This window comes from Oryx dammah, unplaced genomic scaffold (genome assembly GCF_014754425.2).
Source record: "Oryx dammah isolate SB20612 unplaced genomic scaffold, SCBI_Odam_1.1 HiC_scaffold_8, whole genome shotgun sequence".
NCBI classification, from domain to species: domain Eukaryota; kingdom Metazoa; phylum Chordata; class Mammalia; order Artiodactyla; family Bovidae; genus Oryx; species Oryx dammah.
Window position 1 is genome coordinate 39,262,983 of NW_024070192.1, and position 14,690 is coordinate 39,277,672.

General features: G+C 53.3%; 1 protein-coding gene across 2 annotated transcripts; it reads right to left on the reverse strand.

Moving 5' to 3' along the window:
* Window positions 1-6,489: 6,489 nt before the first annotated feature.
* On the reverse strand, window positions 6,490-14,302 carry SERPINF2 (serpin family F member 2). Of its 2 annotated transcripts, none has more exons than XM_040243790.1 (10): window positions 14,116-14,302; window positions 12,913-12,979; window positions 12,732-12,773; window positions 12,551-12,613; window positions 12,069-12,270; window positions 11,319-11,462; window positions 10,959-11,162; window positions 10,036-10,178; window positions 8,219-8,423; window positions 6,490-7,602 (listed from the first exon to the last, which is right to left on the reverse strand). In XM_040243790.1, exons 1-10 carry the CDS (start codon window positions 14,298-14,300, stop codon window positions 7,190-7,192), a joined length of 1,668 nt encoding a protein of 555 aa, XP_040099724.1. In that variant the 5' UTR covers window positions 14,301-14,302; the 3' UTR covers window positions 6,490-7,189. The 2 variants fall into 2 exon arrangements, with proteins under 2 accessions (XP_040099724.1, XP_040099725.1); XM_040243791.1 differs by having other exon boundaries at window positions 12,732-12,770; window positions 14,116-14,301.
* Window positions 14,303-14,690: the final 388 nt, after the last annotated feature.

Below are 14,690 nucleotides of genomic sequence, written 5' to 3' on the forward strand. Positions count from 1 at the left end.
GGAAGGAAGGGAAAGCATTCTGGGATATTTAGAAGAAGAGAAAATTTAGGGGACCCTCACTGGTGGCTCAGACAGTAAAAGATCCGCCTGCCAATGCAGGAGACCCAGGTTCAATCCCTGGGTCAGGAAGATCCCCTGGAGAAGGGAATGGCTACCCACTCCAGTATTCTTGCCTGGAGAATCCCATGGACAGGGGAGCCTGTTTGGTGACAGTCCATGGGTTGCAAAGAGTTGGACACAACTGAGAGACTAACATACACACACTTCATGTGAGGTTCCAAGCAGCCGAGCTAGGGCCCCTGGTTAGAACTCCCCAGTGAACCGGGTTGAGATTTACGTAAAGAAAAGTGTGTCAACAGTCAGTGTTCTCCATCGACAGATGAATGGATAAAGATGTGGTACATATATACAGTGGAATATTAGCCATAAAAAGGAACAAAATTGGGTTATTTCTAGAGATATGGATAAACCAGGTGTCTGTCATACAGAGTGAAGTAAGTCAGAAAGAGACAAACAAGCATCGTACATTAACGCACATATATAGAATCTAGAAAAATGGTACAGATGAACCTATTTGCAGGGCAGGAATAGAGACACAGACATAGAGAATGGCCATGTGGCCCCGGGGGGGGGCGGGCAGGTACTGGGATGAATTGGGAGACTGGGATCGACATAAACACACTGGGTGGGCTCTTAGTCACTCAGTCGTGTCCGACTCTTTGTGACCCCATGGACTGTAGCTGCCAGGCTCCTTTGTCGGTGGGGATTCTCCAGGCAAGATACTAGAGTGGGTTGCCATGCCCTCCTCCAGGGGATCTTCCCAATCCAGGGGTCAAACCCAGGTCTTTCACACTGCGGGCGGATTCTTTACTGACTGAGCCAGAAGGGAAGCCCCATCTACACACTACCATGTGTAAAACAGACAGCGAGTGGGAACCTGCGTATAACAAAGAGAGCTCAGCTTGGTGCTCTGTGATGATCCAGGTGGCTAGGATGTGGGGTCGGGGAGGGAAGGCCCAGAGAGGGGATAAATGTATACATATAGCTAATTCACTTTATTGTACAACATTGTAAAGCAAGTATACCCCGATTTTTAAAAAAGGAAAATAAGCAGAGTTCAATCTTTTCAACCAAAAAACTGAGGACCTCTACTCAAATCACTCGCTAGGTACACGGAGGACTACATAGATGATTAAGACTTGGTGCCCATCCTTCAGAAGCTCACTGGCTGAAAACAGGCTGATACAAGCCTAGATCCTTCCAGTATAATGTAGCACATTCTGTGATAGCTGTCTACAGCCATGCCTTCCAGTATGATAACCACTCACCACGGGTGGCCACAGAGCTCCTGTGATCACCTGCAAATGTAAAATACACATTAGATTTTGAATATTTAGTATGAAAAATAATGTGAATAATAGCAATAATTTTGACCCTGGTTAATATATTGAATTAAATAAATATACTGTTAAGGTTAATTTCTCCTATTTCTTTTTTAATGTAACTGCTAGAAATCTTAAACTACATGTGGTTTTCATTGTGTTTCTGATGGATGGCACTGCTCTATAGGTTATCGTGGCAGCAAAGTTGGAATATATGAGTCTAAGTTGAGTTTCGCAGGATGAATACGACGAATAAGCTAATCATAGGAACACGGGAAGGGGACTTTCCTGGTAGTCAAATTTCCACGATCCCAAGGCAGGGCCCGGGGTTTGATCCCTGGTCAGGGAACTAGACCCCACATGCTGCAATTAAGAGTTTGTATGCCACAGCGAAGAAAAAAGATCCCGCTTGCCACAATGAAGATGGAAAATCCTATGTGCCACAACTAAGACCTGGCGAAGTCAAGTAAAAGAATGTGCTCAGTCGTGTCTGACCCTCTGTGACCCCATGGACTGTAGCCCACCAGGCTTTTCTGTCCATGGGACTCTCCAGGCAAGAATACTGGAGGGGGTTGCCATGCCCTCCTCCCGGGGATCTTTCCCACCCAGAGATGGAATCCAGGTCTCCCACGTTGCAGGCAGATTCTTTACCATCTGAACACCAGGGAAGCCCCAGATAAAAGAGTAATAAGGAAGAAACACGGGAAGGCATGACTATCTTTGTGGACAAGCTAAAGGTGGATCCCTGTTTCACAATATACACAAAAATTAACCGTAGGTACATTAGAGATTTAAGTGTTTCCGAAAAACAATTTCCGTTTTTGCAGCACCTTTTTAATGAATTTTTATTTAAATTATTCAACTTATTTTTGAATAGGTATTTTGTTCATATGTTCAAAACTCAAAACTATCTAAAGAGAATATCTTCTTTTCACTCTGATCTCCAGTCACCTGAGTCCACACTCCCTGGAGACAGGTAATAATAATCTCTTTTGTAGGGATCCTTTCAAAGATAATTTTAATGCCTTAAAAAACAAATTTAGGGGCCACAGTTCTTGAGGCACTAGCCTACTATGGTTCCCCTTTGCCTGGCAAAGAAATAAAGCCACTCGTTCCTTCTCTTCCATTTAAAAAAAAAAAAAAGCAAGTACAAACAGATATACACAACTGGAAAAAAAATGTAAACATTTTAGAAAAATGTATAGATGGATTTCTTTGTGGTCTCTGAATAGGAGTGCTTTTTTAGACAAGACACCAAAAGAAGCAAAAATTGTGAAAGACTGATAAATTTGGCACTAAAATTAAAAACGTGTTCTCGTGGACAGGTACCATAAAACAAAATGAAAAGACAAGCCTCACACTAAGAGAAAATGTTTGTAACACAGATGACTGACAAGATTACTAACTATAACAGAGCAATAATTACAAATCAATAAAAAAATAAAACAATTCAACAGAAAAACAGGCCCAGGTAATTCACAGATGAAGACTCCTGAGTGTCTAATAAATTTATGAATAGATGTTTTTTTCACCAGCTAATCAAGGGAATGCAAATTAAAACCATACTTTGATGAGTGTACTTCACACTCTTCAGATGGGCTAAACTGGAGCTTCTGAGAATACCAGGTACTAGTGAGCATGCGGACAGCTAGGATCTCCTGGGCCCTCCTTATGAGAACGTAAATTGATACAACCCCTCTGAAGAACAATCTGGCAACAAACAGCAAAGTTGTGCATAACCATATTTAGCACGGGAGTTCCCTGGCTGTCCGAAGTCTAAGACTCCACGCTTAGTGACCCCGGGTTCAATCCCTGGTCAGGGAACCAGATCCCACATGTCACAACTAAGAGTTTGTGTTCAACAACTAAAAGACCCTGCGTGCCCCAAGACCTGGCACAGCCAAATAAATGTTTTTTTTAAAAAAAAAAAGAACTCAATGCAGGGGACACAGGTTTAGTCCCTGGTCGGAGAATTAAGATCCCACGTGCTGCAGGGCAACTGAGCCCACATGCCACAACAAAGACCAGGTGTAGCCAAAATTTCGAAAAAAATAATGACTATATGTGGCAGCCCTGGCAGTGAAAGAAAACGCAAACCCACAACTCATTTATTCTAAGTGTTTGAGCCAAAAAGACTGCATATGCGCACAAGGACGTAGCAAGAATGTCACGGCAGCACCGTGTGGGCCGCCCCGCTCTTGCACAATCAACGTACCCCTCTCTGAAGGACCGTCCCACAGCCGTAAAACAGCCTCTGTTACTTCCCTGTTTGAAGGCACTGCCTTCATTGCCGCCTCCCTTAGAGTTACTGTCCGTTTCTCCATCCTTCCTCCCACCCACACGGGACAGAGCTAGTTACCGAGGCATCGGCACTGTCTTAGTGCTTTCCCTCCTCAACCTCCAGCCTGCTTCTGTGCCCAGCTCTCCTTTGAAACTGCTGTCAAAGGAGCAGACATCTCTGCCCTTGGCAGCAGGCAGCCTACTCTTCCTCCTTCTTGAAACCCTAACTGCCTGCATCCTCCCATTTTTCTCCATCTCACAAGCCCCATCTTTTCCATCTTCCTTGCTGGCTTGATTCTGGGACCCCCCTTTCTTCTCTCTCCATCTCCTCTTAGGTGACATCAGCCAGTTCTGTGACTTTCAAAGCATCTGTATGTTCCCAAATACACACTTCCAGCCTCAACTTTGACATAACCACATGGATGCCCAGCAAGTGAGAGGAGCAGATAATTCATCATCCAAACACTTCTAAGATCAAAAATAGGTGCTGTGAATTAAACTGGAACCACAGACATAACTCGAACTGCCCGGGGCACACTGGGACATACGGCCGCTCTGTATCAATGTAGCATTTCAGTCATGTTCAAAATGGACATCTCCAATCAATCCTAAAGTCTGTCCCTCACTCAGATTCCCATCTCAGTAAAACTCATCTTCTCAAGACAAAAATCCGGGGATTTGAATGATGAGCCCTACATCTGCGAATCTCTCCTTTCCCTCATCTCCACTACAATCTATGCACAAATTCTGTAACATCTACCTGCACAACATACCTGAAGTCTGATCACTTCCCTGCATTTCCACAGCCAGCACCCTGGGCCAAGCCACCTACGACTCGACTCTTGCCTGCTAACCAGCCTCCCTCCTCCTGCATTTGTCCCTCGATGTCTGCTCACACAACATCCAAATGAGCCTTCCAGAGCTTGCTTCAGACCATGGCGCCCCTCAATTAAATTCTTCCACAGGGAGTGAATAATCGCCATCCACATGGTGCTGATGAATCTCATAAACAGGAGGTTAAATGAAAAGAGCCAGGCACCAGGGAGCACGGATTGCATGCTGCTTTTATTTCAAGTTCAAAACCAGGAGAAACTAGTCCATTATCAGGAGTCAGGAGAGTGAGTACTGCTTCTTGATTTGGGTACTGGTTGCACAGGGGCACGTGGTTCGTGAAACAAATTCATTACACTTTTGTTGTTGTTCCATCGCTATGTTGTGTCCAGCTCACTACACTTCAGCATACTATGCATGCGTGCATGCTCAGTTGCTAAGTCATGTCTGATTCTTTTTGACCGTATGAACTGTAGCCTGCCCGGCTCCTCTGTCCATGGCATTCTCCAGGCAAGAGTACTGGAGCAGGTTGCCATGCCCTCCTCCAGAGGATCTTCCCAACCCAGGGATAAAACCAGCATCTCCTCTGTCTCCAGCATCGCAGATGGAGTTTTCACCCACTGAGCCACCTGGGAAGCCCTATACTTCAATCCAAAATTTTAACTTGTTTATTGTCTAGACCTAACCTTTCTGGTACCTGGTAGCGGTTTTGTGAAAGACAGTTTTTCCACGGACCCAGCGGGGTAGGGGGTGATTTGGGGATGATTCAAGCACATTACATTTCTTGTGCACTTCATTATTTTATATCAGCTCCACCTCAGATCATCAGGCATTAGATCCTGGAGGTGGGGGACTGCTGGCCTAGACCAGTCTACCACCAGATTTAGATTCTGTGGGGGAGGATCTTGTCGGCTTTTTGATCACTGCAGCCCCAGAGCGTGGGGTGCTGCTGGGCCCAGCAGAGGCACCTGACAAGCATTTACAGGGCAGAAGATGTAGTCAAGGCAGCCCTGCGTGTGTTGACTAGAGCCAAATGGTGGCTAGAGCACAAATAGACAGAAGAGAACTGAAGAAAACTCAGGAGTGGGAAAATTAAGCGGGCGGGCTGGCCGATTTGTTTCAGTAACTTTCCGACGACCTCTTTACAATTCTCTCTCTCCTCCAGCCCCACGGATCTCCTGCTCATCCTAAACCTTTTGGCAGCTCCCACTCCTCTGCCTGGGATGCTCTTCTTCAGGATGTCCCCCTAGTGCCTGCCCTCACCTCCTTCTAGTCTCTGCTCCAAAGTCACCTCCTCAGGGAGGCCTTCCTGCTTTACTTCCCAGCAGAGCACTCATCCCCCTCTGACACACCATGTATGTCACTTGTTGACTTATTTCTCATCTCCCCACCCTGCTGGTTTGTTAGAAGCCAGAGCCCGTCCTAGGGACTTGCTCTTAACCACTGCACCACAGGGCTGCAAGTGGCTGCTTCCGCACAGACACCCTGCACTCACAGACAAAAGCCCACCCACGTGGACAGCCATGTGGCCCTCAGCCCTGTGCCCAGGTGCCCCCAGTCGCTTCCCCCAAATCCTCAGGCGCTGACGGTCTCCAGCTGGAGCCCGTGCTCCCAGCCGCCTGCTCCCCTCCCTTTCCCGGCTGGCGGGCGCCAGCTCCTGACAGAGGGGGCTGGCGTGTAATTAGAAATTCCTCAAGCTCCCTAATTGCCAGTTCTTCTCCCAAACCAGGAGGCTGGCGCTATTCTGGGCCACCTTTGTTGCCGGTTGCCTGAGGCCCGGAGAGAGGACCAGGCTGAGAGCAGAGCCAGGCTGGCAAGGTCAGAGGGCCTGCGTGCTGGACAAGGGCTGGCGCGTGGCCAGAGGCCAGACGTGGCAAGGAAAGGGCTGCTCCCCGGAGCCCAGCTGGTTCTCCGCTCGTCTGCTCGGTAGCCTCATTCCCGCCTTCCCCCAGCACCCTGTGCTCCCACCCATACCCCAAACAATGGCATCAAAGCAGACAGGGCCATTCATTCTTTATTCACGTGGCGTAAAAATCACTACAAAAACTTTACAAAAGAGCCTTCGGGAGCTAATGCCCCCCCATCCCCACCCTCTCAGCCACTGAGACGCCGCGCAGAGGGGGCAGAGGGGAGAAGGAAGAAGAGGAGTCTTGGCAGTGTTGGCACCTCCGAGGACCAGCGGGGAGACTGGGGTGACAGTGGGCAGGAGGCTGGTGGGCCCTGGGCAGCTCAGGAGGCAGGGGTGCGGGGAGCTCAACCTCCACCCGTGTTGTGCAACCTCAAGGCGGCCGCCCCCTCTCCTCGGCCAGGGTGTCCCCTCCTCCCTGTCCCTCCCTCTCTGGTAAACAAGTGTGGAGGCACACAGCTGCCCTAGGGAATAAACTACCTACCTTCCTGACAAAACGATCCACCGCTGCCCCTCTGTCTGAGCCCCAAACCAGGACACCCTCTGGGCCCCGTTGGAAGAAGCGATGTGGGACCGAGGCCCGTGGTTCCCTGACACCTGCCCTCCTCCCAGCGCCACCCCACCCCAAACTCCACAAGAGGAGACAAGAGAATGGCTCCCTTTCTCCCCTCTCCCAGACTGCCCTCCCCAGGCCCCCAGCCCCAATCCCACAAAGCTGTTTTTGGAAAGAGTCACACGAGTTGAGAGGTTGGTCCAAGCAGAGACTCGGGATGCTGGAGGCCACAGCCCCTCACTTGGGGCTGCTAGGCTGAGGGTAGTCCTCTTCTGAGGGGGGCCCAAGTTTCAAGTCTGGGTCGAAAGGCTTGTCTCCGCGGGGGAGGCCTTTATGACCCTGGAAGGAGTCCCTGCCGTCGGGGGAGTCCTGCTGCTCCTTGCGCTCTGGCTGCGCGCCAGGGCTGGGGTTCCTCACGCTGCCCACAAAGAGGGGCAGGCTGGTGCTGTCCTCAAGAATGAAGAAGAGGAAGGGGCGGTTCACGACGAAGGAGGACAGGGACATGCGGGACATAGCCGTGCTGGTTGCCGCGGCCGCCTCCACGCCGGCCTCGCTGAGCTCCAGCGCTGACTGGTGCTGCACGCTGGACACCACCAGCCTCTCGTCGGAGATCCCACGCAGGTCCGGGGCCTGGAATAACTCCTGCAGGCCTGCCCCGGGGGCAGCAGATGGCTGGTCAGAGCTGCCTTCTGCCCCACAGGCTGCCTGGACCTGCCTGGAAGGATGTCTGGCATCCTGGTCAGGGAACACCTTGAACTCACAGAGGGCTGATTAACTCCTATTTAACCTTTGTGTATCAGCTTAAAGGCCCCTTCCTCCAGGAAGCCTTCCCTGATTGTCTGCCCCAAAGTCCAGATAGGTGCCTGGTGCCTTTTCAGTGTTCTCCCAGGTGAACTGGAGAGAAGCCTTCTATCTTAGCACTTATGCTGAATTCTAAGTACTTGCTTCCTCACCTGCCCACCCCAGAAAACTGAGCTCCTTGTACATGGTGGGCTTCCCGTGCCTCTTGCAGGGGAGGCTCATGTGCCACTCTGGCTCTCCACTCAGGATTCTTTACAGTGCTCAGTCTTGAGCAGAGCAGGCCCTCAATGGCTGGGCCACGCACCCTTCCCCAGGACAGAGGATCCAAAGGTTCTCACCTCCCTAAGCCCCAGCAAAGTCCAGGACACAAGGCTAGCTCTGACTCTGACCTGCCAGCTGGAAACTTCCTCCTCACCCACCCCACCTAGCCTGAGTGGGGGGGTGTCCTATGCCCGGCCTCCTTACCCAGCTGGCTGAGGGTGGCCACCAGGTCCAGTTGGTATTTGAGACGCAGCTTAGGCAGCTGGACCTTGGTGGGCCTCTCCCGCAGCAAGGGCTGGTGCAAAATGTCCCAGGTCAGGTTGGCCAGCACCTGGGACACGTTCCACTCAAAGCGGGTGGGCATCAGGACCACGAAGCTCATGTTGTTCTTAAAGGGGAAATGAGCCACCTACAGACAGGAGAAGGAGACACCATGAGGGCCAGAAAGTGCCCAGGCCCAGTTGGGAGCTGGGCCAGCATCCCTTATGAGACAGCCCAGCCTTCACAGGTGTGTCAGGGGAGGGGGACCTCCCTGAGCCTCCACTTCCTCATGGGCAGAGTGACACTACCTGCCCACACTGCCAGCTGACAGAAAGAGATACACTGTTAAAGCTTCTAGCAGAGTGTTTGCACACAGGCGGTGCTCACTCAATAAATGGTGGTTTTCTTTCTCTTCCTCTGCCGCCAGCCAGCCCGTGACTCAGAATGAGGAACTCCCAGTGTCCACCTCTCGCTTCCTCCCTATGTACAGTGGAACAGGTTTCCCTGGTGGAGGGGGGTACCCTCTCTACTCCTTTCTCCTCCAACAGTGACTTGCCTGGCTGCCTATTTATACTGTGATTTGGGGTAAGATTTCATGCGAATGGGGTTTCTGCAGCTCAAGAAGGGGGAAAACCACTGGGGTCCACGGGCCCGAGTGGATGTGACTCCTCAGCCTCCAGGCAGAGCACCCAGGGGGCAGGACCCCTGCGGTGGGAGGGAGAATGCCAGCATCTGGCTGCCTGGGCTGGCCTGCAGAGGGTTCGAGGAAGAGGAGGGCCAAGGAGGGCAAAGGATGGAAACTAAAGGATGAAGGAAGGGACTTCCCTGGTGCTCCAGTGGTTAAAACTTCACGCTTCCAGTACAAAGGTTCGATGCCTGGTTGAGGAACTGAGATTCCACATGCCAAGTAGCACAGACAAAAAATTTAAAAAATTAAAGGGTGAAGGAAGTGTGGGCAGGACATAGCCCGGTGGGGAGGTGAATCAGATGGTGCACGTGTCAGGGTGAACTGTAGAGAGGCCGGGACACTGTTCCAGGGGGCCCGCCTTGCCCACAGCCCCTCTCAGTCACGGCCTTGTGAAATTAACCAAAACCGCCATCTCAGTTGACTGGCCCAGGGACCAGTGCTCGCTCAGGCCAAGGGGACCATGTTTAGGCTAGAAGCACGGGAGGCTACACCTGAGATACACAGCATAGCGCTCTCTCTAATCAGAACGCTCCATCAGGAAGCTGACAAAGCCATCCCAATCAGACCCTCCGTTCTAAGGAGCGTGTGTGAGAGCTCAAGTTGCATCTCAAAGGCTTCGGGTTGCTGAGGCCCTGTGCTGCCCCACAACCCACAGGTCCTTGAAATGAATCCCCTTAGCCAAAGGGGCCTCAACAATGTCCCTTCTTCAAAGAAGGCTCTCTGACCACTCTAGCTAAAATACCTCCCCTGACTCTTTGAAATTATCCTGTTAATCTCTGTTTGCTCATGCACTGTGCGTCTTCTCTGGATTTGGTTTTCCTTGTTCTCCACTGAACCGCAGTGCCTGGGACAGAGTCTGCACACAACTAATGCTCAGTGAATGAACCTCAGAGAGACTCACGTCTCAGTCCCCCTGGGTGAGGGCCCAGCGAGACTTTTCAGAGCCACCTGCCCCAGTGACAAGACTGCAAGGAAGGTGGGGTGCACTGTTGGGCCCCTGTGGTGGCCCACAGCTGCACAGTTCTTTCCCACCTCCCAGCACCCAGGCCCGGCCTGAGCAGTCAAGGGTAACCTGGATCTCAGGCTGCTCCAGCAGGAACCAGTGCAGCGGATACGTGAGGGCTTGCATCATGTCCACCGGCACCGTGAACTGCTCATCCAGGTGGAAAGTGTCTCTCTGTGTGAGGTTCGGGTCGAACTTGCTCCTCCAGAAGCCTGCATCCAACAGAGGGCAGGTCCATTTAGACTGGGTCTACACCACCAGCTTCTTCCCCGTCCCACCCAGAACCCATTAAAGGGACAAAAGGTGGAGGGTAAGGCACCAGGCAGTAGTGTGCCAGGTGATACCCAGGTGATCTGAGGTGTCTTCTCTGGAGCAATTGCAGAATCTGGGCTTTCATTCCCCCTACCCTGCTTTGCTCCCAGGAAATCCCCCATCACCCCAGGTTTTTTTTAGACTTCATTTCCTCCTAGGGAGGACTTCCCTATAGTTCAGACGGCAACGAATCTGACTGCAAAGCAGGAGACCCGGGTTCAGTTCCCAGACTGGGACGATCCTCTGAAGACAGTATTCTAGCCTGGAGAATCCCATGGACAGAGGAGCCTGGCGGGCTACAATCCATGCTGTCACAAAGAGTTGGACATGACTAACGCTACTACTATTACTACTACTCCTAGGGCTGTGCTGTGCTTAGTCGCTCACTCGTGTCCGATTCTTTGCGACTTCATGGACCGTAGCCCGCCAGGCTCCTCTGTCCTTGGGGTTCTCCAGGCAAGAATACTGGAGTGAGTTGCCATGTGCTCCTCTTAGAGAACTCTCCATGAAAGCCCCATCCAGCTCTGGGCTTCCTCCCAGCAACACTGTGACCTATCTCCTACCCTCGCCACCGCCTCCCAGTCTAGCCTTGGGGAGAAGGAGGGACCCTCAGAACAAAGCATGCCTACAGGGCAGGGGTAGGGGCTGCAGGTGGGGACCTGAGAAGGGGAGGAGCTCACCCTGGAAGTGGATGGCATTGAGGAGAAGCAACACTGTGTCATCTGGCAGATCTGAGAGGAAATCCTTGATCTTCCCCTCGGTGGCCTCCTTCACCCATTGGTTGATGTGTGCCAGGTCCTCCCCCTTCCTTCCCGTCAGGCTCATGGGCTTTGCACCAAAGAGCTGTTCTGATTGTTCCAGGAAGTCCTCTTTGATGGGAAATCCTACACAGAAGGGAGCACAGGCTGTTGCCAGAACTTGGGCTCCAGAGCCATCAGCGTTCCGACCAGCTGCCTGAGCCCACGCCCATCTCCCTCACCCTTTCCACCCCAGAGCACTACCTAGCTACCTAGGCAGTGTCTGCCACCACCCACACCTACCTTTCTGCAGGTACATTCTGGCAGCCAACCGGAAAGCCCCAGGCCCCAGGTCCTGGCAGAGGTGGCTGAGCAGGTAGGGGAGGCAGGGCCCTGAGTCTGCATGCAGCACCTGTTTCAGCCTTTGCAGCGTTTGGTTCTGAGCACCTGAGCGGGGAGGACACAGCAGCAGTGGGCATTCCCTCCCCCATGTCTTTTCCTAACCGTCTATTTTTTGTGGGGGGTGGGGGAGGGGGAGCTGTGCCTTGCAGCATTGCAGGATCTTAGTTCCCAGACCAGGGATTGAACCCATGTTCCCTGCAATGAAAGCGCAGTCTTAAGTGCTGGACCACCAGGGAAGTCCTCCCGTCCCCCTTGAATATCTACAATGAGCATGCCCACAAGACCACACTATCTCCTCCCACCTCCTGAGGGTCAGGACACCCAAGTTTACTTCCATCTCTGCTGCTGCTAGTCTGGGCAACCTCATTTCATTGCCTTCCCTCTCTGGACTCTGTCCCACCGTGAGACCCTCCAGTCTAAAACAGATGTTGGAACTGCCAGACTCTTGCATACAAATCACCAGAAGCCCATCCTGGGCCCAATCTCTGAGACTCTGATTCACAGAGGCACGAGTCTGTGTTTTTAACAAACTTTCAAGAGACCCTGATGGAGGAAGCGCCCGCTAGTAAGCTCTGGGGAAGGAGGCGAGTTCCTACTGGCCTCCTAGCTCTCCTGGTCTGCACCTGGTCTCCTGGTCTGCTGCCCCAGTACCTAGTGCCAGGTGAGACAGTGCCAGGGCCACACTCAGAGGTGACAGGATGAGGTTGGGCCTGGTTGAGCTTTGGGCCACCAGGGAGAAGAGGTCTGTGGTGAAGGTCATCATGGCCCGGGCCAGCCTGCGTGTCTGCTCCGGGGTTGGGGACGCCTTGCAGTGTCCTGGGGCCTTCTTCGGGGCAATCTGGCCACCTGGCTCCTGCAGGGACAGATAGGGGTGGGGGGAGCATTGGTGTCAAGGGGTCAGCTCTGTTGAAGATGCCCTTCAAAGCCTCTGTACTGGAGACAGCAGGGCCTTGTCCCTGTGCAGACATGGGCGACAGCGTTCTGGGGGCTAGGTCCCTCCCTTGCATCCCTCCCATCCTCTCCCTTCAGGCCTCGGCCTCACTGCCACCCTCCCCTCCCTGTTTCCTTGCCCTTCGGATCTGCCTTCCTCCCGCGGGTCCCGCCCACTCTTCCCCAGCCCCACCTGGTTGTACCTGGTTGCCCAGCTTGAGGAGGGAAAGTGGGGGCAGCTTCTCCTGGGCCTGCCCGCTCATTAGCTGAAGGAAGGAGGAAGCAGATGGAGAGCAGCCCTTCCCACAGCCCCCCACCCAGCACCAGCCACAGGGGAGGCCCTTGGGGACCTTCCTCCCTGTCCTGCCTCTCGTTCCCCAGTACCTGCAGACCCAAGGGCTCCATGGCGCTCACAGGAGAGAACTGCTGAGAGAGGGAGGAGGAGAGGCGAGGGAACCCCTGAAGCCAAGACTTCCCTCAACCCAGCCCCCCACCCCTTTCCCCAAGACCCTCAGCCTCTCCCAGAGCTCCGCCCTGCCCCACCCAGACCTCAGCCCAGGCTCACCGCTGAGCATGGGCTTGGCAGGCAGGAGAGGCTGAGTGCCAGCAGCCCCCAGAGCAGCGCCATGTTCCTGTGCAGGATGAGAAGGCTCTGTTCCTACCTCACCCCTCACCCGCCGAGGAATCCCACCCACAGGCTCATGGGCAGCTGGAGTCCTGAGCCACCAAGCAGAGGGGACAATGCCAGCTGCAGTACCCACGCCCACAGCGTGTCTCTCTGAGCTGTGAATTGCTCGAACTCTCTCCCGAATTGCTTTCTTCCCCCATTGTGTTTTCTGGTTTTTTACACTGTATGCCCTGTAAGTGTTTTGGTTCATGGCGGAAAATATTACCCAAACAGAAAAAGTCCCCATTTCTCAAGGCCGGGAGTTGTGAGTCAGACCTGGGTTTGAATCCAGGCTTCGCCTCTTGGCAGAGGACCCAGGACGTGTCCCTTAAACTCTCTGGGCTCTGCTTTATCTTGTAAAATGGTGGCAAAAGTCCCTTCCTCCTTCTACATGTATTGTGGAGACCAACCCAAGTCGGTCTTGGTGAGCCCTGACTGCACGGGCCAGCACGCAGCGATGGCTCTTGTCAGCCTCCCAAGGCCCCTCTTCTGGGAGGCCTGTCCTGAAGCCTGCTCTGTACTGGAATTCCCTCCCCAGAGCTCCGATCCAACCCCCCTTTCTGGCTGGCCTGGTCTTGTCCACAAGGGTGGGCTGGCCTGTGGTCTCAGCAGGGGTGGGGAGCTGGGCCAGAGACTGGCCTTATTGACCCAACGGCTGAGCCCAATGAATGACTGTGGCCAGAGCCACCTTTGGACTTATGGAAAACACAGGCCTCGGCCCCCGCTCTAGCCCCAGGCTGACTCTGGGAAGCCAGGATGACTGGTGGGGATGGGCGGATCTTTGTCTGGCCCCCGACGGGGTCTTGAACACACCCCCACCCCGCCCCCATCTCAAGTGTCCTTCTCTCACCCCTAGCCCCCTCCGTGTCTCACACAAGGACCCTTGGCCAGGGCCCCAATCTCCAACCTGGGTTTTTTAATCTTCCTGCCAAGAAAAAGACCTCCAGTGTTTCATTTCCCAGAGAGACTCCCCTTGAACGCCCCCATCTTGGCTCCTCATCGTCTCAGGAGGCTGGGAAGTCACAAACCTCCTGAATAAACTCAGCCCAGACCCCCTCAGCAAGGTGGACAGCTCCAGGCCGAGGCACCCCCCGCCCTTACCTCTGCAGGCTCCTCACTGCTGTACAAAACCTCCCTCCGGCCCCGCTTGGTGCTCCCACGCTCTGCCCTGCTCCAGCAAGCCCAGCTGAGCCCTCCCCTCCCACCAGGACCTTTGCTCTCAGCCAACCACTGTTCCAGTTGCCTTCTCTTCTGGTAAATATTGACCTGCACATCCGGTTAAACATTGATACTGGGACCAAAAGCCCCTTTCCCACCAGGGCATCTCATACTGGGACAGCCACCTGGAACCCCGGGAGAGGTGGGTCCCACCTAAGCCTGGAGAAAGGAGATTCAGGAGACAAAGAGGCTGTCTTCAATCAGGGGGTTAGATCCAAGAAAGACAAGGGACTTTCAGTGACCCCGTGAAGTGGGGGGTTATCCCCACTTTAGTCCGGCTCAGAGAAGCTGTGTGACCTGGCCAAGGATGCAGAGCTGGGCTGAGTCACATTCAGGTTCCCTGCCACGGTCCTCGCCTCTTCCTCAGAACTTCCTCCCCCTCCCAAGAAGAGAGAAGGGGAAGCTGCAAAAGGCAAGGGAGGAAACCTGGATCAGGATGCAGGATACGAATCCCTGTC

Excerpts from the sequence above, each read along its gene's own strand:
- SERPINF2 (XM_040243790.1), bottom strand. The coding sequence starts at position 14,300 with ATGTTTAACCGGATGTGCAGGTCAATATTTACCAGAAGAGAAGGCAAC. Across the intron at positions 12,774-12,912 it reads TGCCAAGCCCATGCTCAGCG|CAGTTCTCTCCTGTGAGCGC; the intron begins GTGAGCCTGGGC and ends TCCCTCTCTCAG. Across the intron at positions 12,271-12,550 it reads TCCTCAAGCTGGGCAACCAG|GAGCCAGGTGGCCAGATTGC; the intron begins GTACAACCAGGT and ends CTGTCCCTGCAG.